This window comes from Leuresthes tenuis, unplaced genomic scaffold, assembly GCF_036924035.1.
Source record: "Leuresthes tenuis unplaced genomic scaffold, fLeuTen1.0.hap1 SCAF_5, whole genome shotgun sequence".
Classification (NCBI taxonomy): domain Eukaryota; kingdom Metazoa; phylum Chordata; class Actinopteri; order Atheriniformes; family Atherinopsidae; genus Leuresthes; species Leuresthes tenuis.
Window position 1 is genome coordinate 12,466,597 of NW_027325359.1, and position 27,539 is coordinate 12,494,135.

General features: G+C 43.0%; 1 protein-coding gene across 4 annotated transcripts; it reads right to left on the minus strand.

The window, feature by feature from the left end:
• Window positions 1-8,826: 8,826 nt before the first annotated feature.
• On the minus strand, window positions 8,827-27,205 carry cd82b (CD82 molecule b). Of its 4 annotated transcripts, XR_011915810.1 has the most exons (10): window positions 27,086-27,205; window positions 22,313-22,385; window positions 21,084-21,156; window positions 16,051-16,175; window positions 15,349-15,423; window positions 13,684-13,782; window positions 12,389-12,562; window positions 11,175-11,258; window positions 9,854-10,728; window positions 8,827-9,776 (listed from the first exon to the last, which is right to left on the minus strand). XR_011915810.1 is itself a non-coding variant. In XM_072386085.1 (9 exons), the coding sequence occupies exons 2-9, from the start codon at window positions 22,373-22,375 to the stop codon at window positions 10,651-10,653; spliced, it is 771 nt and encodes a 256-aa protein (XP_072242186.1). In that variant the 5' UTR covers window positions 22,376-22,385; window positions 27,086-27,205; the 3' UTR covers window positions 8,827-10,650. The 4 variants fall into 4 exon arrangements, 3 of the variants coding, with proteins under 3 accessions (XP_072242186.1, XP_072242188.1, XP_072242187.1); XM_072386085.1 differs by having other exon boundaries at window positions 8,827-10,728; XM_072386087.1 differs by having other exon boundaries at window positions 8,827-10,728; window positions 22,313-22,424.
• Window positions 27,206-27,539: the final 334 nt, after the last annotated feature.

The window sequence follows — 27,539 nt, forward strand, 5'->3', positions numbered from 1 at the left end:
TTGTTATCAACAAAAAAAGTGATGATCTTTCTCTTCCCAAAAGAGATGAAGAAATAAACCGGTAAACATGCCACTGTCTCAACTTTTTAAAGCAGGTTGAAGACATTAAAGGTAAAATGAACATACATTGTACTTTAAAGCATCATTTTTGTTCTTATTTTAGATTAAACAAAAGGGTATAGACTATTTTCAAAATCCTTGCGTTCTGCTTCTTTTTAGATTTTAGGCAAAGCAAATACATGGACTGTCTAAGTGTCATGATAGAAAGCTGTGAAAAGTTGACTGCAACTGAATGATGCGGCTAACTGATGGTTCATAACAACTATCATCACAGTGTCCAAGTGTGGCCACTGAATCTGCAGCAGAGCTGAATGGAAGCTATGTTCTGTCTGTATGGGGGATTTTCCCTCAAACGTTTGCTTGTGGTTTGTAGATTTAGTTTCCCCTCAGCTGCTGGAGGCTGGCTGATGTGACCGAAGAGCAAATGCAGCACCAGTGGTTCATCCCACCAGCTGGCCTCTGGTAGCACCTCTCTTTGTCACAACACTGAGGCTGCAGCCGTTCAGCTCAAGCAAGTGTGGGACCTTATGGTGTCCATTAGCTTTGGCTCGACTTTGTTTTGGTAGTGAAACAGGATTGCACACACACAAGCACACTCCTGCTTAACAAGGGCCACTTTAGTTTGTCTACAAACACCTTCACCCCACCCCCCTCTTCCACCTTCTGTATCTCCTTGTTCCACGCAACCACAATCTTACACACAGGAATTCCAACACATTTGTTTCTGTTTTTGCATCTGGTCAGTGCTTTGGTCTTCCTTTTTTTTTCTGAAGTTCTTTCATGACAAAAAGAACGGCTATTGAGTTAATTTGAACAAAAGAGCTCCGGTTTTATTTTTATGAATATGCACACATATGTCCTCAAACTGGTTGGATTAAGACTTTCCTTTTGTTGTGAGCAAAGCTGAAAGCCTCAAATGTTCTCCCTATGAACTCATCCTTATGCTTACTGAGCTCAAACATCTGGGCTCTCTTCTTTCTCTGAGCAGTTTTCCGCTGAGTCCTAAGACAGAATCCCTCAGGATATGGCTGGTGGGCAACACACAGTGTGCAAAAGCACATACACAAACCTGCACTAGATCAGTCTGTTGAATGACAGCACTCAAGAGGCTGTGATGTGCTGCTTATGGGCAAAAAACCCAACAGCAGTAGCTCGTTTGTCATTACTGCTGTTAATGTGGCCCAGATGCCTGCCTTTCACATGGCGCCACCCATACCAAAATCCCAAAGGTGCTTCCCGTGTGTGCGTGTGCGCTTGTGTGTCTTGACAGGCTGCTCCTCCCTCTTAAATCCCCTCAGGAAGAAGAGAAAGGCATCACCCCTCAACTGTGTTCATTACAGAATTAGGTGGAAAACAGCAAGATCCCCTGCTGTCTCAGCCCAGTGAAAACATGGTGCCCTCTGTGAAGCAGAGAGGAGGAAACTGAGAAAAGGAGCAAAATACGAGACAGAGAGGTGGACTGAGAGAGGAGGGCAACACAGACAGTCGCAGTGGGGAGGCATGCTGTTCTCCGTATTAGACTGTCAATGAATCTCATTATCATGGCTTCTCTAATCAGCAGGCGAGAATATTCCACTGACGGCCTTCCACTCTTTGCCCCCCCCCCCTCCTTTTTTTATTAAAAGGGTTTGAGTTAAAGTCCTCAAGGAAGCAGCTTCTGTTGCTTTCTGCTCACATTATGTCCAGTAGGCTTACTTTTCATGCGAGGCACAGCAGGCTGCCATGTAAAAGATACGTACCGTCGTCACATCAGAGGCGTCTTGATTTCCATCATTTCCACTCAGTAAGCAGTGGTAATAAAAGAGCGCTCATGCTGAAAAACCTCTTCTAAATGACGGCTTATGACAGTAAAAAAACAAACAAAAAAAACAAATTACTTCCAAAACGTTATCCTCGTGATTTGTCTTTGCTTTTCTTTTGTGGTGTCACATACTTCTGTGTGATCTGCATGTGAACGAAAAACAACAGGACAGATGGATGCCCAAAATATAGGTTTACCCCCGAAAGCGACCAAATGGTGTCTGTGGTTAAACGTGTCAGACCAAAAGACGGGAGCACCAGAGGAATCTGGGGGGTTGTAAAATACGAAGGCCTGGTCCCAAGTGGGGGTCTTCCTCTTTTTTTATCAGCCCTGTGCTGTTCTATAATGAGAGCAGCTGGCATCCAGAGCAAACAAATCTGAGTCAGAGACATTGACAGTTCATGCAGTTTTTGACTGTCCTCTGAGAAATTTGCATGGCATGAGATAAAACAGAGGGGATTAGAGGTTGGAGGCAAAGAGACATTTCCAACACCACACATGCTCATTCTTTAATCATGATCAAGTGCTGCCAATATTGGGCAATCTGAATTCCAAAGGCTGTTTGGCATCAAAAGGCTCCAGCACAGACTCTGCTACTGTATCTCTCCAGCATCTGACAGAGTGACTAATGGCAGCTCCTGAAGCTGCTTTCACCCAAAACCCCAAACCTAAACACCCTTAACAAATTCATAACCTCTAAGTCTCTTCCATTGTGTCTTCTGAAGCAGCCTCGACTTCAGGCGCAACAGTACTGAGCTCTTTAGCTCCATAGTGATTTATCAACTGTCCTCTATGTCCTCTCTCTCTCTCGACACTCTCTAGCAGCTTGAAACGACACTCCCATGGTCCTGTGAGCTCTCAGGGTGTGTTCCTGGCACTAAATGTGCAGATAGGATAAATAAATCACACACAGGCCCTCCAGAGAGCAGAGAAACCGACTGGAACAGACAACGGGGAATGAAAAAGACATCTGGTGAAGTGCTGGAGAGGTGGTATTATACGACGCAAACTACTGAAGTTGATTGAGTTGGCTCTTCATAAACTTATATTTAATGAGGGAATTTACTGTGCACATATTTATTGAAGCCTCCATAGCTGTACTCACTCCATCCCGTAGAGTGTCACAGCTGTCATTGTGTGAGATGAAGAGTTGAGCCTCTACAGGTAATGAGTGTATACAGGTCTACCACAGAGAGGCAGACGAACCACGGCCAATTTAGAGTCACCAGTAAACCTACCATGCATGTCACTGGAAACGTGAGCACTAAGAGAAGAAAGAAACAGGTGCAGAAAAACACAAACACCATGCGTCCGCCCAGCAGCTTTGAACCAGGCAGTTCACCACTGAATTATTAAACCGCTAAATATTCACTGAATCTAAATGAAAACATGCAACATCACGAACAGATTTTAAACAATACTTTGATACTGTTTGCAGATGTGACGGATCGCGAAGCTGCAGCATATTCACGTAGTCGACTTGCAGATTTGTCGTTGCCCATTTGCGGATGACTAAAATCTTCAGTCGCACAGACATTTTTTAACACGTTTCAATGCTGCAAACTGATTTTGAAGGCCCTTCATTTGAAACCTTCGAGACGTTACCAGGAACTTCAGGTGAACTTTAAACGCCGTTTTAGTTCAATATTTGGTGCAACCCAATGCTTTTGCTAAACCCCTGACTAGTGGGAGAGATCACATCTTTACCAGCCAGCAAATGAATAAACTCAAATGGCTTATGTTGTATGAAAGCACACACAGGTTTCACAGGTTCACATTCTTGCTGCCTTATTTGCAGTCGGTGCGCTAACGCAGCCGGAACAGTTGATCCTGTATCAACCCTGGTCCCACTTGGATAGCCAGCAAAGATCCTATTAAATACTGTAGTTGTTGCTGCTGTAGTCAGGAGAGGGGGGGGAATGCACCACAGCACTGACCTCCATCTGTTGCGGTCAGCTTTGGCAGAGTGTCAGCAAGACTCTCCGAGGGACAGAGCTTATTTTGTGAGTGATAAAGCACATGACTGCGGAAGAAACTGGAGGAAAAAAAGAGAGGCAAGAGGAGGTGGATGGAGCAGAGAGGAAAGTCAGACGAGGGAGGGAAGAGCGAGAGAGAACCGCCATCCACAACAAATGTGCTTCGAGGCTTTCGTATCAGGGTGACAGGTGCATTATCATAGGTTAATGAGAGGCCCAGTGCTGCCTGTAGCTGCAAACGGGGCTGTTCTGCCTCCACTGCCTCCTCCATCAATCAGATCAGACAGAAATCCTCTCTGAAACAAACACCCTCACAAACACACAGGTTGATGCAGTATACCAAAACGTACAGCCCAGCCCAGTGTTGAGTGCAAAGAGAGATCCTTTTAGCTTGTGGGGTACACTGATGGAACAATATTATAGCTGCAATTTGGTGCAGGAGATTACAGTGTGATTATGAGGTATTTATGGACACAATGAGAGATAATTAGCACTTCAAGAAGAGCCCTCAGGTGTGATCATCAAGCTGTGTTAAATATACTGTAATCTGCAATATCTGTATAGAAAAAGGTGTCAGATGTATTCAGCTCTTTTACTTGGAGACCCTGAATTATTTTTTTTTCTCAATCAGAGATCTTATTGTGTGTGTAACAGGATCCCACATTAACATCGTACATTATCCTCAGCCAAATAACAGCTTTTCACCTCAGAGAATTTCTGTATTTCTGCTTTGTATGTGCTCTTTGCTCCGGTTTGAAGTCAGTGTTGTTCTGCTGGAAAAAGGTGAATCATAATTTGCTTTTACTTTCGTTGCCAGGGAGACACCATTGTCAGTCAAACCTGGGCAAACCCCTCCCACACAGTTCTGATGAAACAGAGCTGAGGATGTTCATTCTCACTGAGGATTTCAGTTTCGCGTTTTTATTTGTCATTTAAAACTAGATTTTTTTTTTTAGGTACTTTAATGGAAGTTTTGACAAAGATGTAAATGTAATCGATCAATATAAAAACAAGGTGAAAATAAGCTCTACAACAAATTAGCTCATTTTAAACTGAATGACTCAATTTAGGTTTTAAAATGAGAACTTAAACAACGTGCCTCTGCAATGCTGCGGCCACAGTATCAAGTTAAATGCAAATGTACATAGAACCAAATAAAACTGAGTAAACCTGACGTTTGGGGGCCCCTTGGCAGTCACAATGCCAGCTTTGGATTTATTACCTAAATCCATTACCATTAAATGTAACATGGAATAAAAAATACATTGGTATTCCCCTCAAATATTTTGGATTTGAAATGTAAAGCAGCATCAAATGAAAGAGCAAATCTATGAAAGTGTTTGATTCAGACATATGTGAACGCTTGTAATTACTTTCCAGTTATTATTTATTTATTTATTTATTTATTCACCCACTCAAAAAAAAAAGGTAAAAAATGGCTACAGAGAGCAGGAATGACCAGAATCCTGCCATGCAATTCAAGTTCCAACTTGTTCTTCGGTGAACCCTCAACAAACAATTCATCCTCACATTGTATTTGGGTTACTCACTTTGGTTATTTTGTTTGCACGTTGTAATCAATTTGTGCACAAAACATAATGCTCTGAACATCTCAGCTAACCGGGGTCCTGGACAACTGATATATGCAAGTTTCAACCCGGAAGCACAACAGCACAGGCCCCAATTCACCTTCCTCAGATGATTTGGAGCCATTTTTTTGGGAATGCATTTGTGATTAAATGTGAAAGTAAATAAATACTGCTTTGGCCAGTGAGCTCCAGGCACCCTGGATTTTCTGGTTGAACTGGCCAACCAGAACAGAACTTTCACTGGGCTCCAAACTCCCTGATTTAGACATAAAGCCCGCAGCAAAAATTTAATATTAAGGAAACAAAAATAAAAGAGTGTGCTGACATGAAGACTGGAGGGAAAGGGAGAAACCGTTTATTAAACTTTATTGCTAATTGTATACATTATCGCATGGGTTCAAAGTTTTAGACTCCTTCTAAAAAAATGCAGAAATCATGCTTTCAGGAGAGCTCATGTCTTATTCAGGGGATCTGGTTGTCCTTTTGTGTGCTTTGTGCCACCGGGTGAAGTGCAGCGCCCATCATCCATCCATCCATGCATCCATCCATCTTCTATACCCACTTATTTTTGCAGCGGTGACAGATGTTGGGTACACCCTTGACAAGTCTGCACCCAACATCTGCAGACATATTGACACAATATACAGACAATGCACTCAGATATATATAAAACTGCCTAACAATAATATTTTTTCTATAGTCACTCATGTGCTCTGCGCAGGGCAGCTGTGGTTTCTAACTCTGTCACTCCCCACTTGGTGGTTTTTCCCTCTTATACCAGAACCCCAACACCTCCTGCTCTCACCTCCATCTCACTGGACTACAGTGGAAACCATGTGTTTTCACAGGCTCTGCTGATGCTCTCCGGTGTTTGGCAGAGTGATTTCAGCAGCCTTTACTCTGCAGAGGCCAAAGAGGCGATGTGGAGTGGAGAGCTTGCCCTTATCACACAGGATTTGCCCACGAGTGGAAATAGAGAGGTATAAAGAGCTGAGGATAAAGAAAGGAAGGGGGTTCTGAGTGTGAGTCAGTCTATCATTCTTCTGGATTCTACAAGCCGCTGGGCAGGAAATGAGGCGGAGGACACCCACTGACCTGAAGCCACTTGCCGCCTCGCTGCCTATCTCCGAAACAATTTAAACAGCTAATGGAACTAGGCTGATCCTCTTTCTATCTCGCACAGGGATACTGTGGCTCATACCGCTCATTTCTGATTAGAGCTCCTCAGGCTTTAAAAGTAATCTGCAGCAGACAGAGGATAGACCCAGCCAGTTATGTTATTATACATATCTATCAGGCGAGTGCGCGCAACTGACTGAGTGCACACACTTTGTTTGTGTGCGATGGCTGGGAGAGATAGCAAACAGGAAAGACCGTGAGGGTCTGTGCAGGAGGAAAGGACCAGTCAGAGGGGTCAATGTGCAGGTGGAGGTGGTGGGTGGGGGTGCTGACTGAACATGTCCATGACACAGTGTGAACAGGATGCTGGGAAAAGGAGTGTGGCAGCTGCAGCGAGGCCCCTCACATCATCTGTGTTGGATGAGCACCAACAGAGCGGAAAGCTCATCAAAAACACTCTTTGATGGGGAGACAAATAGAGGGAAAACCCTGGAAAACATTCATCTTATTTACATGCTTGAAGCGCAGTGCGATGGTGTAACTGCATGCGCCACATTAACAACACAATTTACCTGTTGATCCAACTGTCTCGGATGTTCTTTCAAAGCGCTCACAGTTATCTGGTGCACGGACGTGACTGCGCCGTCATTCATTCTTTTATTTTAATCGGCCTCGATGGGATCGACATCTTACTCACTTCCTCTGCCCCAGACTCTCTGACTGAAGGTTGTGTGGAAAAAAAAAAAAAAAAAACAGGAAGCATCCTTCCACATTGTGTTTGACCTCGGCAATTTGTTTGTGCACTGCTATGAGTCTAGCAAAGCCAACTCTGCTGTTTATTTATTTTCAACGGCCAGCATAACGCACTGCAATTAACAATATTCAAATCAGTTAATACTCCAGTCAGATTAATTAACCGTTTTCTGGAAGATTGTAAGAGTTTTCGCTCAGTTTTTCTGGACAAAAGAACATGAAACATACAATTTCATGAAACATACAGTTCCTGGTTCAGTGTCATGTATGACAGAGAATTACAATTACCTGATTAAATCAATAACTAATCAAGTGGGGTTTTTAAAAAAAATTTATTTCCACCTCTATAATCAGTATAAAAAGAGTCCAGCCTTGTGTTTAAAGAGCGATTGATTTTCTTCTACCATCAGTTCAATTGCTGAGGTAATTAATATTAATTGCAAACAGCGAAAGCAGGAAAAAATGAGAGAAAATCCCTAAATCCTGAATGGAAAAAGCCCTTTAACAGCATCTGCTTTATAATTAATAATGATAATAATAAAAAAAAGCAAAGTGGTGGCAAATCTTCCAGCAATAAGGATTTTTCATCTGTTTTTCAGGGTGAAACACTAATGAGGTGAGGAGAGATGATCTGGCTGTTCCCTCAGCAGAATTTCAAGTTTCAAGTTTTATTCCAGTGTGTGTTCGCTCTCATTTCTCTTAACCCTTCCCACTGCCCACAGCTGTTGCTCAAGTTCACAATTGCGATCTTAATGAGAGGTTGATGTTGCCTCTTGAAGCTTTCCGGAGCCCACTGATGGCACGCAGTTCTGCTGAGTGACACGAAAACTCTCCTGAGAGGGCACCGAGCTATTTTTATTATTAGCAATGTTAAGTGTCTTTGACAGTAGTGGTTTATAGCTGCGAGGTCTGTGCTGCGGAGTGCGTTGCTTTGCTTAAAAGAAGCAGTCAGTGGTGTCGTAGTGTATTAGCTTCTGGCATGACATCATGAGGCTCCCTTCCCCTTTGCTTTAAAAAACATGCAGGCACTGGTATCTTATGAGAAGCCTTTTTTGGAGTTACTGCAGGGGAACCATTTTGCTACAGCTGTGAAATTCATGTACGTGGAGCTCTTTGTTCCGTTGAGCCACGAGGGGAGACAGAGAAAATTAAAAGAAAATACACATTAAGCTAATTAATTAACTTTTTGGTGCTCAGAGTTGTAGAACTGTGAAGGTAGTGAAATAACTCATTCCTTAAGAATGTGAACGAAACAAGTGCAGCAGGTTTTTAGAAATTAATGCAGTGATGAAGAACGCCTCACTTCCCACTTAAGAGCCCACAACACAATATTCTGAGCCCAACAGCAAGGGTTGGAAACACCGTTAGGCCTGTACTGCCATCTTCTGGCTGCTTTTGGTACAAATCTTGTGACGTTTAACAGAAACCAGTCAGAGAAAACAGTGTACATGCTGAGTTCTGTCTGCATAGAACCAGAAACAACCTGAACAACAACAACAACCTGAACAACAACAAAAAGGGAAACTGATTCTTGTGGGTTCAGGTTTATTTCAACTTCTCAGTAATAAAAATACACGAATAATTAACTTTGAAATATGGCTTACAAGACCACTTTTTTTTTCTACTAAACAATATCTGCATATAAAATAATCCAAACAATAAAAAGCCTTCATTTTTTTTTAATCAAGTTAAATTAATGTGTAAATTTGGGAGGGTCAAAAGCAAAAAAAACTGAAAAAAAGTTGACTGTATTTGTCACTAATGACTAGTTTCCCCTTTTCAGCATAATTGTAGAAAAATGAACATGATTTTCAAGACTAATCTGGGAAAAAAAAAGTGCAATCTAACCATTCAATTACCAATAAATTGAGCAATGATAGTGTATTTCAAATGAATTGGGAGGACAGAGAAAACGAGGCGGCTAATACACGAAATGGAAACATCTTTGTAAAAGTTCAGAAGGAGGTTAGCGTGTGCTGATGAAGAGTCATTTCAGGGTCACAGCCGCCTCAAAGAATATGCAACCGCTGCTATCTTTCACAAGGTTTTTCCTCTGCACTTGTTACCGACAATTCAAACATCTTCGAAAACAATGCAGAGAACAGGAAAATACAGAGTGGTCACACAGCTGCCGTTTTCTTTTTGTTGGGGGGGGTAAATGCACAACTTTTCCGGGGAAAAAGGCTGGTGTAAGGAGCTTAACCGAAGATTTCCTGGGCTGTGGCGAGTTGTCCGTTCCTGAACAAACTCCTCATTAAAGAAATGAAAATATGGCTTTCAGAGTGATGGCAGATTCAAAAGGGTTCCAATTTCTCTGATTCAGACCAAATTAGTGCTGACAAGCTGCTGCAGCAGCCTTACTCTGCACATCGTACACAATAGAGAGGAAACCGTGAACAATAGGACTCTTAAAACAAGAGCAAGTGGGCGAAACTTTCCCATATATAGTGATGACTAAGCACTGAGGTTCCTTAATCCCTTAGAGAAAACATATGTACAGTCCAAAAAAAAGATGACATGAGAATAGAAAAGAAAACAACATTGTAACTTAGCACATCATAAACACACTTACTTTGTGCATAGCTGGTCGCTTTGAAGAACTACTGGTTTACCAGTTGAGCACACCCAGCACACCCAACAGGAAGACAGAGGTTTAGAGGCGCTCACAGATGATGGATAGGAGGGAGGAGGAGGTGTTGGGTGTCAGTGGAGGCTAATATCAGGCTTACAGGGTACAGAGATCTGATGACAGAAGCCAAAAAACCTCCACCGCAGCAGCCCAGCCCCACGCCTTTTCCTCCACCCTCAGCACCAAAAATACCAGTCGCAGGATCATAGGGTGGCAACAATCCTTCAGAGGGTCTACCGTGCACCTACACATACCCTTCAGTTTCCCCCTCATCCCCCTGCTCTGGAATCAGAATAAGTGGCTCCAAGCTTTCCAAATGTAACTAAAGTGCTCACTCTAACACTATGTCAAGCGCTTCACTGAGGTCAGCAGAGAAAATAAAAGACATGTAAATGAACATCTGTATAGTACTGAATGATGAAGCGGTTAAGCTCTCAACAAACAATCTTAAAAAAACACATACGATAGGACATTAAAGTTATGTCCAACAGGGGTGTCCAGCTTGATTGAGAGGAGTGTGTGTCTCTGTGTGTGTGTAGTACACACCGTGTTGGGGTGTGAGAAATGTCCACAGCTGGGAAGACATCAGAAGCTCAAACGGTGGAGACAGCTGTCTTAATGTGTGTGTGTGTGTGTGTGTGTGTGGATGAGAATGTGAGGCAAGGAGAAAGAGGGAGAGTCCATCCAACTGTGCGTGATGCGAGGCTGGCTTCAGTCTTCTGCTCAGTACTTTGGAACTTTGGTGTAATCCTCCTGGACGACACTCTTGCACAGACACATGGAGAGGATCATCCCCAGGAGCTGGAGCAAATGGAGTCGTCAGCTTAGTCAAGAGAGATGAAACTGACCAAAAATGACTACAGCATCCCACGTTTACTGCATTGCGTGCCGCCCTCTCTAAACAGTCTATGATAAAACCAATGCTTACACGACAGAATACTGACAGACATGAGAACAGTATTGGACGGAGGGATTTGATACATTGCCTTTACTGACCTATAAATCACATTTGCAACTCAGAGGACCTTAACTTTTATGAGTGTATGGAGAATTAAAGATTACAGCCTATCCACCTCCAGCCCAACGAGTCATGCCGTTTCCTTTTAGCATAAAACTTTGTTAAACTGAGCTGAACTGCTTACTGTGGCACCTGCAGCCTTCATTTCTGGGAATATGTACACCGAGCATGTATTTCAGAGCAAGCTCACGTGGGATTTTTTAAAAGGTAGTCGAGATGCATACTGTACCTCCACGACTGCGACACCAACACAGATCCCCAGAATAACTCCACAGTTTTCCATCAGCCATTTCTCCACGTTGTTTATACAGCCCTAGCGGAGATAGCATGAGAAACGGAGAGAAAATAGGGTTAAGAAAGACATCGAGAAAGGAAGGGAGGGGGGAGTCCCAGGCTGACACGCAGAAAGATGAATGACTCGGTGATCCCAGTCGGACATGCTCAGAGCCTTTTCAAAGCACAACTGTTGGCTTTGGACCGAGTCCGTGAGGGAAAGAATAACAGGGCTTAGCGGGGCTGAGAGGACGTGTAAAGTTTCCGAAACACGCAGACCAAACAAGCGAACAGTAGAGGTTTCCTGGTGTTCGAACAAATCACACTAGCCTCGGCTGTCAGTGATCACTGGGCTGTTAATTACGTTGGACCACAGTGCCACATTGAGCTGGCAGCTGGGGTTACACAACACAAGCCCAACAAAGATATGTAATGATTTAAAAGGGTGACGTCCGTCAGGAAAGCAGGAATACTTCAGAATCATTCAGCCAAGAATCCCATTAACAACCATGTACACAGGCATTGTTAAGAGTTACGGGTTCCACAGTGGGGCTGGAAATAAATCATATCAAAGCACATTACAGACTGCTCATCAAATCAAATCTTAATACATGCTATAGAGTAAAACAGGAGCTTATAAGCAGCTGTTCATCACACTGCAAAACCTTACAGCTGGCTTGATGTCAGAGGTATGAACAATGTGACACAGGTGTGAGACACAAGGTGTTTCGCATTAAAAACGGGATAAGTACTGTATTAATTAGGAAAAAAGCTCGACTCTTTCTGAATAAACCCTCATTTGGGCTGGTGTTACATTACCCGCGAGACAGATTCCATTAATCTAAACTGACTGAGAGTCAAAGGTAACAGAGGAGCAAGATAAAAACGGGATTCCAGGATTTTTAATGCTCAACGTAACCAGATAAAGACACAAAATGTGTTCTGAAGCATGCATCTGAGAAGTCTTCATAATTGTCTCACATTTGTCTCTCAGTTTGCTCTGCACGGTGAGGCAGGCTGCTACTTTCTGACTAAAATGTTACCCCAACACGTGCACAGACGGGACAAACAGGATCAATCTGCTCAGAACTGTGTGTTGGCTGCACCTGTAGATTCAGTAATGACTTTCAGCCTTTGAGCAGAGACAGCGCTGCAGATTTGGCTGCTTACCGTTTCAAAGACGGGTGGTTCTGCTGACAAGTGCTCACACAGGCCAACGTCCTTCACCTCTGTGCCAGGAAGGGTATCGTTTCGACAGGAGCACGAATAGAGTGTCTGAGTGCTGTTTTTGATCAAAAGGTTCTCAGTCCAGTTGCCCGGACCAGTCCACCCACAGCATTTCAACTGGTGACACAACAGAGAAGGGAACATGTGAGTCAAAAGGCAAAGAAAGCACACGGAGGAAGACACGAGACAGAGAGGGGAGACGGTATTTTAATGGAAAAATAAGATGACGGCACATTTTTCTTGGCAGACGTTTCCAGAGAGATCAGAACAAAGAGGTTTGGCAAGACGGAGGGAGAGAAAAGGTGGAGAGAAATGTGCTGATTAGCCGAGTCCGTCGGTTCATCTAAAGTGTAAAAATCCTCCGCTGCCACCACAAAACAATGAAAGTGAATAGAATTTAGTTTGTGAGGCCACATTACAAACACTCAGCAGACACAACATGTCTCAGTAATCCAGGATAAGATGTAGAAGCTGCAGTCAAATGGTTTCATACAGAATGTTTCTTCCCCAGAAAGTTGTTCCAGTGAAAAATTACATTGTGGTGACAAAGTGACAAATACGAGGCATATTTCCTAAGCCTTGAGCTTTCTGGCTAAAAACTGGTAGAAAAATGAAGATAAAACGAAAAAGTCTTAGAATTCTGAAGTGACTCTGAGTGCATGAGCTTCCATTCGTGCTGGGAGCCACCCACTCTAAAAATAAACACTAGAGTCATTTCAGAGAACAACTTTGATCACGTGCATCTATTTACAAGACGTGGTGAAATATTTGCAATCCATTCGACCGACTGATTTTAAGTTTTAAACAAATTCCCTTTATGAGTGGCCTTTTTTTTTTTTTGCCTTTGAGCTCTGTGTAACTGTCAATGAATCCCTGATATTTTCAGCAACAGATGTCAGATGACAAATTTGATCGCAGAGCTCACATTTTTGCTCTGCAATTGATATTCAGAGAACTTCCATCTGGTAATGACCTTCAGGACTCATCTAGATTCAAATATCTCTCACACACTCAAGGAACTAGGGAGTACATTTCCAGATTTATTTCAAAAGGGGTTCCAGCCTCTTTCTCCTGCTGATAAAGCAGCTGCTCAACAGTGGTCTGCATTAATCAAAGTGTTATTACATGAAGCTTTAACGCTTATTGTTTAAGCTTTGAGTTTTAATTTAAAAATGTTCACTGAATAAAGTCAGTTATTGCTTTACATAATCATGTAAACAGGCCGAGCATCAACTTACTGTCCTCTGAATGTAGTCCCAGGTGTGCTCTGTGGTCTTATTCTGCCCGGTGTAGTTGATCATCATGTCCTTAATGATGTTGGACATCTCATGTTTCAGCTGGAGAAGAAAGAGAGCGCATTATTATCATCATCAGTGTGAATCGGATCAAGTACCGCAGCTCTGTGTGATTGTGACTGATAAGGATAAGCTGATGGCCGTCTCTGCTGCAGGGCAGAGACAAAGTACTGGAGAAAAGAAACAGAATCCCTTTCCACGGTTTGCCATCAACATTTGAACTTCCCGTTTCTCAGGGAAAAAAGCCACAGTTCACACATGTGAGACTACATGCTGGGCTGAAACACTGCAAAAATACAGCTTAGCAAGAAAATGACTGTGTTTTAATGTGCAAGACCACAGCGTGGTGGCTGTGATGCAGCTTCTGAGCTTTGCAGAAGACGAGTGAGGGCCTCACCCTATTCTGGGAAAGGGCACCACCCTGCCTTGTGGTGAGCCTTAAACACAGGGAGTACGCTTAAGGCAACAGGTCCACACGTGCTATCACAAAAGCACACAAACACACACGTCCGCGTACACATATACATACGTACTAGAGAGCAAACAGCTGGAACCACCGGCAGTATTCTAAGTGGTGAAGATCATCATAGGAGAGGCTTTTTTTGTCCATAGAGCGGCCATGTTCAGTGAATAATACAGGACCGAGAGCATCATGTCTTCAAACATAACGCTCCCTTTAAACAAACACACAAGCCTGGCTCGTTATAACTGATTTGACCTGTAATTTGAGACAACCGGTTTCAGAGAATGAGCATATGGTAACTCAAGAAAGAAATGACAGAAACACAGAGGAGATCCTCACAGTAAAGAAGCGCAACTTCATGAAGAGTTTTGAAAGCATGGCCTTAGGTTCCTCTTGCACAGCCAGGAAGTCTTAAGCAGAGCAACTGTGCTGGACCATAAATAAACAACCTGGTTTTGGCACCTAAATGAATATGCAAGCGAGTGTATGCTCTAATGAGAGAAATTAAACAAAGAGCATGCCATATTTGAATGTATGTTGTGAAACACAATTAGCCGGTGCTTGAAGTTTTTAAATAGTTGGACTGTGTGTTGTTGTAAGGCTTAGTTTAAGCAGTATTTGTTCCTGCCTTCTGTTGTTGGAAATATACAAAGTGAAAGCTGTCTATAGGGGGCAGTGTGTCACCACAGACTTCAGCAGAGGGCTTTTTCTGTTCCTGGGGTGATAATTTCCATCTTACACAGGGTAACGTTGGTAATATCAGTAGTTTACAAGAGCTTTGTTTGCCCTCTCTCCCTTAAAAAAAAAACCCATCAATTAGGGGGACATTTAAAAAACATTCAAAATTGGGGAAATGCGTGCTACTTCCTGTAGTCAGCTCTCGTGCATTCTACAAGCCCCTGCTTCTCATTCAATGGGCTGACGCTGTTACCACACAGGATGCAGCGGAGACCCCAACGGGTTAACCGAACGTTAACTGAACACCGCAGCTGTGAGTGGAAAACACAGACACCCAGTGGGCAAAGGCTTTACGAATGGAAGGAAAGAGGTGCGGGGTTACGGAGTGAAAGAAGGAAAAGAATGAAGAAGACAAAGGACAAATTACAAAGAAGGGAAATTAAGGAGTAAGAGAGCGTGTGTCTTACCCGATCTCTCTGGAAGTAAATGAGAACTCCAGCAGTGATCTGGGCGATGAGGATGAGGAGGAGGCAGGTGAAGTACTGTGGCAAGAACAACAAATTCAGGTTTACAACATTTACAATCTACAGCTGTAAAATATAAAATGCTGCTAATTCTAATGAAAAAAAAAAAACTTCTTCCGAGCAGCTTGAAGCAGTACTTTCATTGATATTCAATTAGCATCCCCCAACGGCCTTATGTATGTCAACCCCTGAATGTGTTCGTGTCATTGGGGGGGGGGGGGGGGGGGGGGTCTGCTGCCAGCTGGTTACTGTCACTGGAAGAAGTAGGCCACGGCAGCTCTTTACTTAACCCCTAGCAGGTTTAACACGGTTGAGGTCAGGCACCCATCCCCACTCTTGTAGCACCCCCTGCATTTCACTGGCTTTATCTCTGTCACCACCCTCTCTTCAGTAAATCCACACATGCTGGGAGCTTCCATCCCGACACATTAGCAGAACGCCGGGGCTTTACTGTCAGCAGGAATCTATCATGTGTTATTAGCCAGGGTTGAGAGCACAGGCAGGTGCAGTCAGATGGATGTTTCATGCAAACCCCCCCCAAAAAAACAAACAAGTGTGCCTTTTTCTGAGTTCTAAGTGATAACACGGTACGTGTAAAGTAGGAATTAAACTAAGCTGCACCACATAGAGACAAAGTTTCCTCACCAGACCCAGCAGACAACGGATTTCATAGACGGATCCGATGCAGCCGAAGAAGCCCATGGCCATCGTCAGGGATCCTAACCCGATGAGGATGTATGAAGCCACTTTCACCGTGTCCGATGATTCTTCTGCAGAAGGCGTAAACGGACAGAAAAACATACAGGAAGAGGTCAACCGGCACAAAATGTTGAGGTGCTGTGAGGCAGATGGCAACTGTAGTAGCTTAAAAGCAACAGTTTGTTGTTGAACAGAGCTTGTTCTTCTAGCATTAAAGCTAAATCCAATGCCACATAAAACGCTCACATGCAAACAAGTACAAAAGCATTTCGACACTCTCACAGTGAGCCAGAAATTCTTCACGGAACAAGCCCTTAGTGTCAAATTGAGAGCAATCAATTTCTTTTATGGTTTATTTTTTTTCCATGAAAGATTATTTTGAAACAGTAGGCCACCAGAGGGAGTTGGCCCACGACAAGTCAGTTTGGAGCCAAGATTAATTGATTTCACTCCGTGGTATGTGGAGAGGGAGAGATTCATGAGGAAGAGGAGGAGGAGGAGGAGGGGGCTGGGGCTGAAAATGATTGCAAGGTTGAAGAGGAGATAAACTGGAGCCTTTAAGTGGCTGTGTGTTATCTGGGCTGGTGGCGCTCCAGAGAGGCAGAGCTCCATCTGCAGTTGAAGCCAGAATGTGAGCTTTGTGAAATGGATCCAAGTTTGAAAGATGCCTGGTCCAAACAAACCACACAGAGCCATCAGGCGCTCGCACTAAACCAGGGAGACGAAGAAGCTGACTGACACGTGGCCGCTCTAAAATGTTTGAATAGAATGCCACGCTGCTTTTTGGGCTTGATTTTGACGGCGCTTTCCTTTCTAAGAAGTCCAGAAGATTGTCCATTTTACAAAGCCAGCGCCCTGGGACATACACAATACATATAATCTGCGTAAAAACAGGCTCTTTATCCAATTGCAGCTCTATTACTATGTTATTACTCTACATGAAGTTGAAATGCCTTACTGCGAAGCTGTCTACAGTCTTTATTTTTCATTGTTTTCCTCATGTAAGACTTGGTCTGCATCAATGCCAAAGAAAGACAAATAAGCTATCTTTCAGGTTCAAACATTTTCCTGCCAAGTCCCAACTATAGTTGACCCTTTTATTCTTTTTTTGGGACATTTTCCGGGTCCAACAATCAATGTGGAAATTAACAGCTAAATACCAACATTTTGCAACATAGATGCTGTAGTGTAGCGGAGTACATTAGAATAACTACTGGATATAAATTTGAACATTCGTGGCCGACTCTCATGGGTTACCACGGCAGCGAATGCTGTGGTCGTTTGAGAATAATTGAAAAGCTGAAAGCACTTGAGTCAACATATGCCGAGTGTTTATGTGGCTACAGGGTAGCATTTAAAGGGAAGACTCCATATGCAGCACGCTGCCGGAGCACGTCATTTCAGTCCCTCTAATGCACACATCTCAGCGCTGAAAAAGCAACAGATGTCTGCAGGTTTCCTTAAGACGCCGATTACGTGCAGGATTTGGGGACATGCAGTAGAAGTCCGAAACCGTTAACAGTGATGTGGCTGACTGAGAACACTGGACGGCATTGAACACGTCGAGTGCTGCCAAACTAAAGCATGCAGCATGGGACCGACGCTCTGCTCGAGGTGTTAAAAGATCAGTAACTAACACAGCAACACAACGGTGACGCACAAGGTTCTTAACAAGCATGACACATGATATTACACTATTAAGTCGATTTTGTTATAATGAGGAGTTTTCCGTATTGTGTAGTCAAAACATTTGTTCCCATGGACGATGAGTCAGATATTCTGCGATTATTAATAATGTGCATTATAACGGATGCTATTATCTGTGTGTGCGTGCGGTTTCCTGTTTAAGGAAATGTAATGCTGGGTAAACCTTTGATCGCAGCACTCTTCTCTGTATGCTGGTCAGACTATGGCAAAACTAACTTAACTTTGCTGCTCACTTTGAGCTTCTTCCCACATGCTACGAGATGTTCTCCATCCATTGAGACATTTGCGTTGTGCGTTCTTAAAAGAGTCTTTCGCAACACGAACCAGTGTCTCGCCTCATCCCTCCACATCGACAGGTGTGTCAAAGCTGCACAGAACCAAGATACCCACACTTCCTGTCGCTCTGCTGCGTGTTCCTCTTTGGCAATTCTAAAACACATCACGCAGTCAGCCACCTAACTGTGCTGTTCTGTTGCGTTATGACATAGATGTCTGCTCGAAACGTTGTAGCAGTTCCTTGAGTGTTTCTTTTTCTTTTTTTCTTTTTTTTTTTTAAATGGAACTTTCCATTTAAAGAGGAAAGAATTATGGTGCCCTTGCAGAAGGCTGCTGTGAGAGGAGGGAGGACTGTTTGGCATCGCGGGTCCTACTGTAAACACGGCCAGAGCCACATTTTCAGCTCGCATGCAGATGGCAAAAAAAAAAAAAAACACACACTGCTGAAACGATGTCCAGATTTAAAAAGCAAACACAAGTGGACCAACTTGGTGCTGAATTTTCAGTTTCGTCTATTTCTGAAAAGTCCAAGAAAAAAAAAAAAGTCCCTCCATGACAACATTCCTCATTTCTCTCTTTGCACAAGTTTCTGCATTGATATGAAGCACACTTCCAAACTGTGCTTTGGTGCTCTCTCTGGTTCACACACAGTACCTCCATTCCAAGGCTGAATTTTGTATAAACATGTGTCCAGCTATTTTTTTGGCAACCATCAGCAAGATAAATACAAGTTATGTAACTGAAGTAAAGTATTAACAACACTGTATTACTATAGTGACAAGTCCTTGTGGGGAAGATGTTCTTTCGCTGGAAAATAAGGCCTAAAACCACTCTGTTCACACAGTTAACCAGCCTGGGGTCACTGGGACAGCTGCGCAGGCCTCTCCTGATAGAACTCATAAAGAATGGAAACTGAAAACACAGAAATCCTGTTTATGGTCAGGCAACAGTACAACTTCTGAGGGGAATACACAGAGTCAATAAACAGAGATGCCTGCAGCTTTTGTTCCTCTACAAAGTGGTAAGAGATTTCAGTGAAGTAGGAACCGAGGGAGGAGCCGATGTTGACCCCTACTAGGTACAGGCCACAAACATACATCAAGCCCCACATAGGAGGCATATCCTGAGGCTATCACTGATACGAGCCATCTGTGGTGGAGCAGCTTGATTATCACAACAATATGCCTGGCCCTGGCAGGGAAGATGGATACTGCCGTTGTTTTCTGAAGTAAAGATTAGCAAACTCGGCTCAATAACAGCTTCTGAGGGGTTTCTTCCAAGCTACCGACCTCAGGAGCTGAACAGCAACACAGAACTCTGTGGGACTGCTGTTGGACTCAAGATCAGCTCTTGATGGTCTCTGCTAAAACTTTTTCACAAGTCAATATGGGAGCAAAAAAAACTGCGATCGATAGATTTCTCCCGCTCTAATTGACCATCACAGATTGGCTTTTCTCTGTATCAGTTGGGTTTGCTTCCAAATGTTTGGCAAATTTCTCAAAAACTTGCAAAGATGGGAATTTATTTGAATTCCCTCTCACTGTTTCACAGTTTTTAGGGTTGGTTCACCGTGATCAGTGGTAGGCGACTATTCCGCCAGGACTGCAGAAGAAGAGGTTGCAGCAAGACAACGGGAAAAACATCACAGTCAAGCATCACATAAGCAGCGAAGGAATCCACATATTGGACAGCCAGATAACAGGCAGCAAAGAGGACAAAACAACTGAGACTATAAGGAGCCGACACTGCAACTATGTGCTCGAAGTAGAGTTCTGGTTACAGACCTGTGTGCATTGGCAAGTCATTTACTGATCCTTCCATTGTCTCATTTTATCTTTTATGAATATATAAAGCTGTTCCCCGGTAGAAAGTGATATTTTCAGGTTATTCTGTCGTCTCTGCAGTTCAATCCAATTGTTTTCATGAACAAAAAGAAAATGGGCAACTAAGGTAAGCAAATAGAGGTTGTAGCTCATGGATGACTTCAGTTGAGTTTTTATCAGAACAGTAAACTTTCAAAGTCTCTTCCACCTGACACAGAGATGAAGATAAATCCACGGTGCAGCTGTGTGGGTTAACACTGGATGTTTTTTTGTTGTCTAACTCACATGCACTCCTCCTTTAGGGAAATGGTTACTATAGTTTCATTGAAAGTAATTCTATATTTTGCTTCCAACAGGTCCAAAGTTGCCAGACAAAAGGAGAAACAATTCTTTATCAACCAAGTGAAAATTAAAGTGCTGCTTTCAGAAATGCTCAGCGTGGGACGAATCCACTGAAAGCATTTTCAAAAAGAGTCATGCCAACAAACGGTTTCCATTTCTGCTTCTCTTTTTTCAGCCAAGGGAGGACCTGGGTTCAATTAGGCTTTCTCCAATGTCTTCCTCATAAAAAAAAATTAAATAATCTGGGTTAGACACATAGCTGTCTTTAAAAAAAAAAAAAGTTAATAACCTCACTTCTTACAGTGTGCCATTTGAAGGCTTTGCATCTTTCTTACTGGGGTCTACAAAAAAAAAAACTGACAGTCATCTGTGAGAGTGGGAGATCCTGGGCCATCTGGGCAAGTTAAAAGTAAAGCTCTGTGGAAACTATGGGGGAAATAAAACTGCTGTTTTCAAACCAAAGATGAAACAACTCTTGATTATCAAGAGCCTGCTACCTCCCACTGACTAACCTTTTCCCCACAGATGTGCCTGCCCAATGCACATCTGTACGACTGCAGGGCTTCACCAAGGAAGTCATCCAGTTTAATAAGTGAGTCACATTTTTGATTTTGGCATAAACATCCTTTTGTGATTACGTGGGAATGGGTCTTGGGGGATAAAAATCCTTATAAACTGCAGAGAGAAGGACAGGAATTTCAGGATTTCCCCACATTCTCCGCTCACTGTTTTGAGAGCACAAAAGTGCTGAATCTTTCCTTACTCAAGGCTCCTCATAGTTGGACGTGGGGGCGAGCACGCAGGTGTGTTTGGGGTTTTTGCAACACTTACGTAGAACGGCGATGAAGCTCTGGTTATCAAAGAGGACCCAGACTCCAAAACCCATGATGAGTGCACCGAAGATCTGTGGAGGGGAGAGAGAAAATCCACCAGAACTTACATGGAAGTAAAACACTGAATCACTGCTGGTATGTCTTAAACAGAGGGACTTTTTTTTTTGCTTCTTCTTTTTCACATCTGGAAGCAATAAAACCCCTAACTCTTCTCTTCTCTGCCTTTCTGTCTGCTTGTTTCCTTCTCTCATAGCAACAACTGGAAGGAAAGTGGATGTTGAAAAGATAAAAGAGAGTCATTCAGCTGACTTTTCTTACAATTGACACCCATTATTACATGACAAGTTCAGAACTAAAGCACAGTAGCGTTAGATAAGACCCAAGGTGTCAAGACAATCATGACTAGCATGACAGATTTGAACTATATTTGCTTCAAATGGGGTTAAGAAGTTAAGAATAACAATGTAATTAGGTGGGTGACTGTTCGGAAGATGTGAGGTACTACAGAGGGGACAAAATCCTTAGATGAAAGGCTTTGTTGATTCATCAGCAGCTTCCTCCTTGTATTGCTGCCCCTCCACAGCCACACAAAAGTAATTAGTGCCCCGGTTAAGAGCCGTTCATTTAGAGAGACTGCTGAGCGCCCAGCGGCCATCATTAGCCCACGACTTCCTGGCTTCCCCACACCTCACCAGGCAGAATTTCTCCACATAGACAAATGCTGGACACATCCACACACGCTTCCTATTAGACAGCAGTTGAGCAGTCATTTCAAAAGGTTTGTGTCAGGTTTATAGCTGCAGACTCGTTGGAAAGGTCTGGACATCCTCACAGAGGCAGTTTTAGGGTCCTTAAGGTTTTATCAGCCACTGGACTTTAATGTTGTAGCCCATGTAGGACAGGAGGAGACAAACACAAACCATCTGCTGGTGTTTAGGCTTGGCTGCACTGTAAAGTCTCCAGCCCCAGGCAGAGACTCAAAGTAACATTTCCTCATGTGTATCCACTAATCCTTAGTGCTATTTGAATAAAGAAAATTATTTAAATAAGAGGATGAAAGGCCTAAATGCGTCACAAGTATCCGATACAGCTGACGTAGCACAACATACTTGTCTCCATAGCTTAGCCAAACAAATGTGCTGCGAAAGTAAAATTAGGTTCACAAGAGTCAAAGAGAACATGTAGTTTACTGCAAAGAAAAGGTAATGAGGAAGTGTGATTACTTACAAAAAAGAGGAGGTTGAAGAGGAATAGGAAGTACTTGGTGACTGTGATGCATCCTTTGCCCATGGTTGCGATTCTGAAAGGCAGAAGAGAATATTAGAAAACTGCAGTGAGTCTGAAGTAAAAAAACAAAAAAAACAATGAGGAAAAAGACAACAAAACAAACGCAGATAGTTAGCATTGCCTCAACAGCGAGGACAGCAGAGGACACAGGAAACGCCTCACACTTAGATGCCTGATTCAACACAGCTATCGTGTTCAAAGTTAAAAAAAAATGAGCCTAATTCATTCACAAGAACCACGTTTCTCCAGTATTAAAAAAAAACCTCAACTTCTTCTAAAACTCCCACTGGTATGTGAAAACCGTTGTCCTGTTGCCTTACTTTATCAGGTTTCATAACTGCTTTAAAAGGATCGGAGGGGAGACCACTGCAAAGTGAGGAGCGGTGAACTCACCATGAGGGTCTGGAGGCCGTGAGAGCACATGTGGTTCAGCACGCTATTATAAACACAGGAAGAGGAAAACCATCCCAATGCACTACTGTGCTTAATAACAATCAGAGTTTTTTTATATAGTGGATTCAACCGCATTCAGAAGGTTTAGCTGATATGATGAACAGCACGCAAAGCTGTGAATCAGACCCTCTGGGCAAAACTGTAGCAGACTGACATTTTAAGTCGGAGCATGTTACAGTAAGTTTAACACACACTCCCACACGATGCTGTCATGCTTTGTGTTTCCTGCCAATATGATCGCAACTTTTTTTTTTAAAGCAAGCGGCATTTTCTTTTTGGAGAACATCTGAAAATATCCAGGGAAGGCACCCTCCCCAGTATCGGCTGTTTTCTTCTCCACGTCTACTTAAAAAAAAAACTCTATACAGGAGGGGAAAAAACCTTGTGTTTGTTGTGCATCAAATCATTCACTTGCAATTCTAAACATGTTCACATAACCTGCAAATAAACTACGTTTTCCTTGCTAGTGTCTCTGAGCAACATCCGAATACTAGACTTTCATCTTTCTCTTCAGTTTATTAGTATCGCATGTGCATACACACATTAAAAGGAGAAGAAGTAAAAATCACAGCTGCCATTTCTGAAAATGCATCCATCAGCACAACTAAAACTTCAACTGATTAAGACTAAACTTAATTAATAAGAACCTGAGAAACCCACACCTGTCTTAACATGCTGAGATTTAGTCTGACTTCAGTGCAGTTCTGGGTGAGCTTACAGCTTACAAACACAGCCAACTGTTTCTGCTTCATTATGATCCACTGACTTTAAACTTTAAGTAGAACAAACAACCTGAACAGCATGTCTCTTGACAAACTGTTGGTATCAACGCTACTATTGGTAGCCGTCTATCAAATGTATCTCATGACCAAGATAATGACACCGTTTGGTGCTTTCAAAACTGAACAGAAACTGAAAGAGGAAAATCCTGAAAGGAGATGGCTGTTGAGATGTTGAGCAGCAGCACAAATTAAAAGAAGGCGTAGTTATGATGGCCACCGCTCACCGTCCATTTTAATGCACTTCCTAACAATGCTGTCGTGTCACTTCCAGTTTCCATCTTTCAGAATCTCAATAATTAATAGAGATTACGATGTTTGGAACCAGACTCCGTCCTCATATTTATCATCATTTTCTTTAATGAAAACAGTCTCCTGAAAAGACCGATGTGAGTATATATTGTTATCATATCATTGATATTCACATTGTCACTGTATAATTACATTGTAACATTGTTGCTATAAGTTGAGTCGCTCCAGACTCTAAATGTAAAATGATGCGCAGGCTGCTCCAAGTCATAATGGGTAACACTTTATTTCTAGGGAAAGAAAAAATAAATAAACCAGGGGGCTGGGTCTGCAGCACAGGAATGACTGGCTATGAAAAACTCCGAATGAGTCACCTGAACTTTCCAAACTCTCTGACCTCACAGACACGGTTCCTTCCCTCCCCCCTGCCTCCTCCAGCCCAAATTTTCCTCCTTGTGGTTTGGCATGAGGTTCGAACACCAACAAATATAGTTTCCGGTACAATAGATGAACAGAGGTTAAACTGAACTCAGTGTTTGGTTATTGTACCGAGTGCTGGAGTGGCAGACGGTAGCAACCGTGTCTGTAATGGAACCAGCATGGCTTTACTGCAGTAAAATCCTGTTAAACACAAAAAGGCAAGCAGTGTGCCAACATCCCTCTACCGCCCACCCCCCCTCTAATATTCATATATGACCCATTTACACATCTGTGAGCTCATGGCACTGGGGAAAAAAAAAACAAACACCCAACAAAACCTGCCTACGTCTTCCTGGTGCCACTAAAGCCTTTAATACCACGACAGAGTCCAGCTTTAATGTCTGCAACAATGCTGTTTATCCTTCTGTTCTGCCAGAACAGGATAAAGCTCGTTGTCCATGTGGAATTTTAGTGACAACACTGACTATGCAAGCATTTACCTTTCTAGGAAAAGCTTTTGAGAATGTCGGCTGCCAGTGCAGAGAAGTCTGCTTAACAGATTATTGTTTGCATCTATGAAAATATTTGCCGGTCCGTTGCCTAGACAACATTTCAGACGAGTCAGTCAGTTGATGAGTAGGTATTTCCCCTATAAGGTATGAACTCTATGACATAAATTAGTAAAATTCCCACAGTGGTTGACTGTGAGGTAACTTCCACTATTCTGTGGAAATGAGTAAGCAACTGCTTCAAAACCTGAGAGCTGAGTAGGTTTTTTCTTGCTCCATTACTGTGCTCACAATAATGCATAAATTGCAGCTCATGTAGCGGGACTGTAGGAGTGCTGCATTAACTGGGTGTTGCACAGGATATGTGCAGCTCAGTGATCGCTTTCTCTCCATTCGCCTCACTGCAGCTCTCAGTTTTGGCTATTGTAGTGAGGGGCAGCAGTGGAGTTCTGAGTAGAGGTGGAGGGACGTGGGTAGATCCTGGTGCCAATTATTCAAAAGTGGCCAATACATGAAACAATATAGCTCCTTTACCATCCGCGTGTGTGCTTTGTCAGTTTTCTCAGAGAGGTCTAACCTGCATGGATCAATTTGAATCAAAAGTAATCAAAAGCCTCATTCTGCAGCAGCCACGCTCCCAAAGCCTGCTGCTTTTCAAACATTTCAGCTCTCATTTGGGGGGGGAATAAACTGCTGTACAGTCGCCATTTACAGCAAAAATAATCGACCGACCAATTAATCAGTCTATAATTAGTTACCAGGGCCCTGTCATGAAAGAGGACCACCCAAAGCCTGGAAATAAAGTACTGCTTTCAGCCTGAGCTTACGAGGTGCCTCCCTACTCTGAAATGCGCAAAACTATTTAAAAATCTCACTGCCACAGAGGACTGTAGGAAGAGAGAGAAAGAGGAAAAACATCTCCAAACACATCGATGTGCTGATGCAATAAGGACAACCATCATGTGGCAAGCAGCTGAGGTGAAGTATTTGTGAGCACAGGCTGAGAGCAGTCTGTCAGAACGGTTTAACATCATGATCTGGTTAAATGGGTAATACTGGAACATCAAACCAGTTCCTGCCATCTTACAGAGGAAGACTTTCAAAGCTGTCCTGGCCAAAGCTTTTTGAGACAAGGTTACTTTCAGGAACTGATGGATGCAACAGCAGCATCAGAAAGGTCTGAGGGATTTTCCACCTGTGACCTGCGTATTCACAACAATCAGAATGACAGCAGGATCCAGTGGTGTCTGATAAAAGCAGTGTTGTGCCTTTGCATCTACACTGGAACAGAAAGAAGAGGAAGGACACCTCTGCTCGCAGGCCTCACTCGTAATATTAGCTGCAGAGAGCACCAGAAGGCATCAGATTTTAAAATGACACCACTGTTCACACAGCAGCCGAAAAACTAGGGGAACCAATTCAATTGAAATAATCATCAGGCTGGCTTCCTCACTTAGGAGAGAAGTCTGGCAGAAAAAAAAAAAAAAGAAAGTAGGACACACCGATGAGGACAGTTTTCCAAACACGCTCCACATTATCTGGGAAGGCTTACGCTCATTTAAAGTGAAATAATCACATTCCAGTATAACACCGGTGTTAAAGTTAAACCCTCGAGGAGCTTATTTTCAGGACCAACGATCATCTGCGTGAACGTTGGCTCTTCACCTCAGGACAGACATGTGGCTCACACCGGGGTGAACTACAAGTTAAGAGCCGCCACACTGATGGAACATCAGATTCTGTCCCAAATACGCAGGGATTTCCGATGTGTTGCCATCCCACCAGCGTTTTACAACGATTTTATTTGACGGGCACACGCAGAAGGTACGCTGAGTTTTAACGTGAACAAACGGACCGCGTGAGCATGGTGGAGACAGGCGGCGTTAACACCGTTTTCTAAAGTCTCAACATTTTCCAACTGAACAACTCGGAGGTGTAAACAAAGAGCAGTTCTTCTACGGAGCTCAACTACTCACAACATTTCGTTCGTTAAAAAAAGAATTAAAAAAAAAAGAGAGGGATGTAAAGTTTAATAACTTTCTCTTTAAACTGTTGGGTCGTTATTCATTTCAGTTGTCACTCAGCGGTAGCTGCTTCTTCTTCTTCTTCTTTCAACTCGGTACTGCTCACCGCAACATTAGTTCATCCTCTGTTCGGTTTGGTTTGAGAGACACTCGGTACAAGAGTTTCTGAAGGCAAAGCGGGTTTGGACTAACTTGTAAAGCCATGTTGTCAGACTCGGTCGAGCGTTAACCTCTTCGTTAGCAAGTTAAACACGATGAAAAGATAAAAAAAAGACTTACTTTGAGTTGTGTTCACAGTTGACTTTGGGCTGGACTGTCGGCTCCCTTGCTTGCTGAAGACTTAAAGAGTCCTGAGAGAGAAACTAAATGAATGTTTGTCCGTGTCTCTCTGCACGCGCGCGCGTGTGACCGTGTAACAAGTGCTCACACCCCCACCGTGCGGCGGCAGAACTAGTTCCTCTTCTTAACCCTCTCCTGTCCTACAGTACAACACGTTTACTTCCTTAACTAGATAAATAAGCTTCAAAATTGTATCAGAAATCAATAACTTTATGATATTGCTGTATGTGTCTAGTTTGCTTCTGTATGTGATGACAAGAGCCTCTGGAGTATTACACTAATATTTTATAATACAAGGCTTTTGGAACTGGCAGAGGTGAAAAAGAGTATATGGAAGCTTTGCTAATTCAATAGAAAGTCCAGGAGGGTGTTGACTCAAAAGGAAAAGTGGGCT

Bases quoted from the DNA above. Each gene is read 5' to 3' on its own strand.
- cd82b (XM_072386085.1), bottom strand. From the start codon at position 22,375: ATGGGCAAAGGATGCATCACAGTCACCAAGTACTTCCTATTCCTCTTC. The intron at 21,157-22,312 runs GTAAGTAATCAC...TCCCCTCCACAG, and splicing joins TCTTCAACCTCCTCTTTTTT to ATCTTCGGTGCACTCATCAT. The intron at 13,783-15,348 runs GTAAGACACACG...TTTCTTCTCCAG, and splicing joins TTTACTTCCAGAGAGATCGG to CTGAAACATGAGATGTCCAA.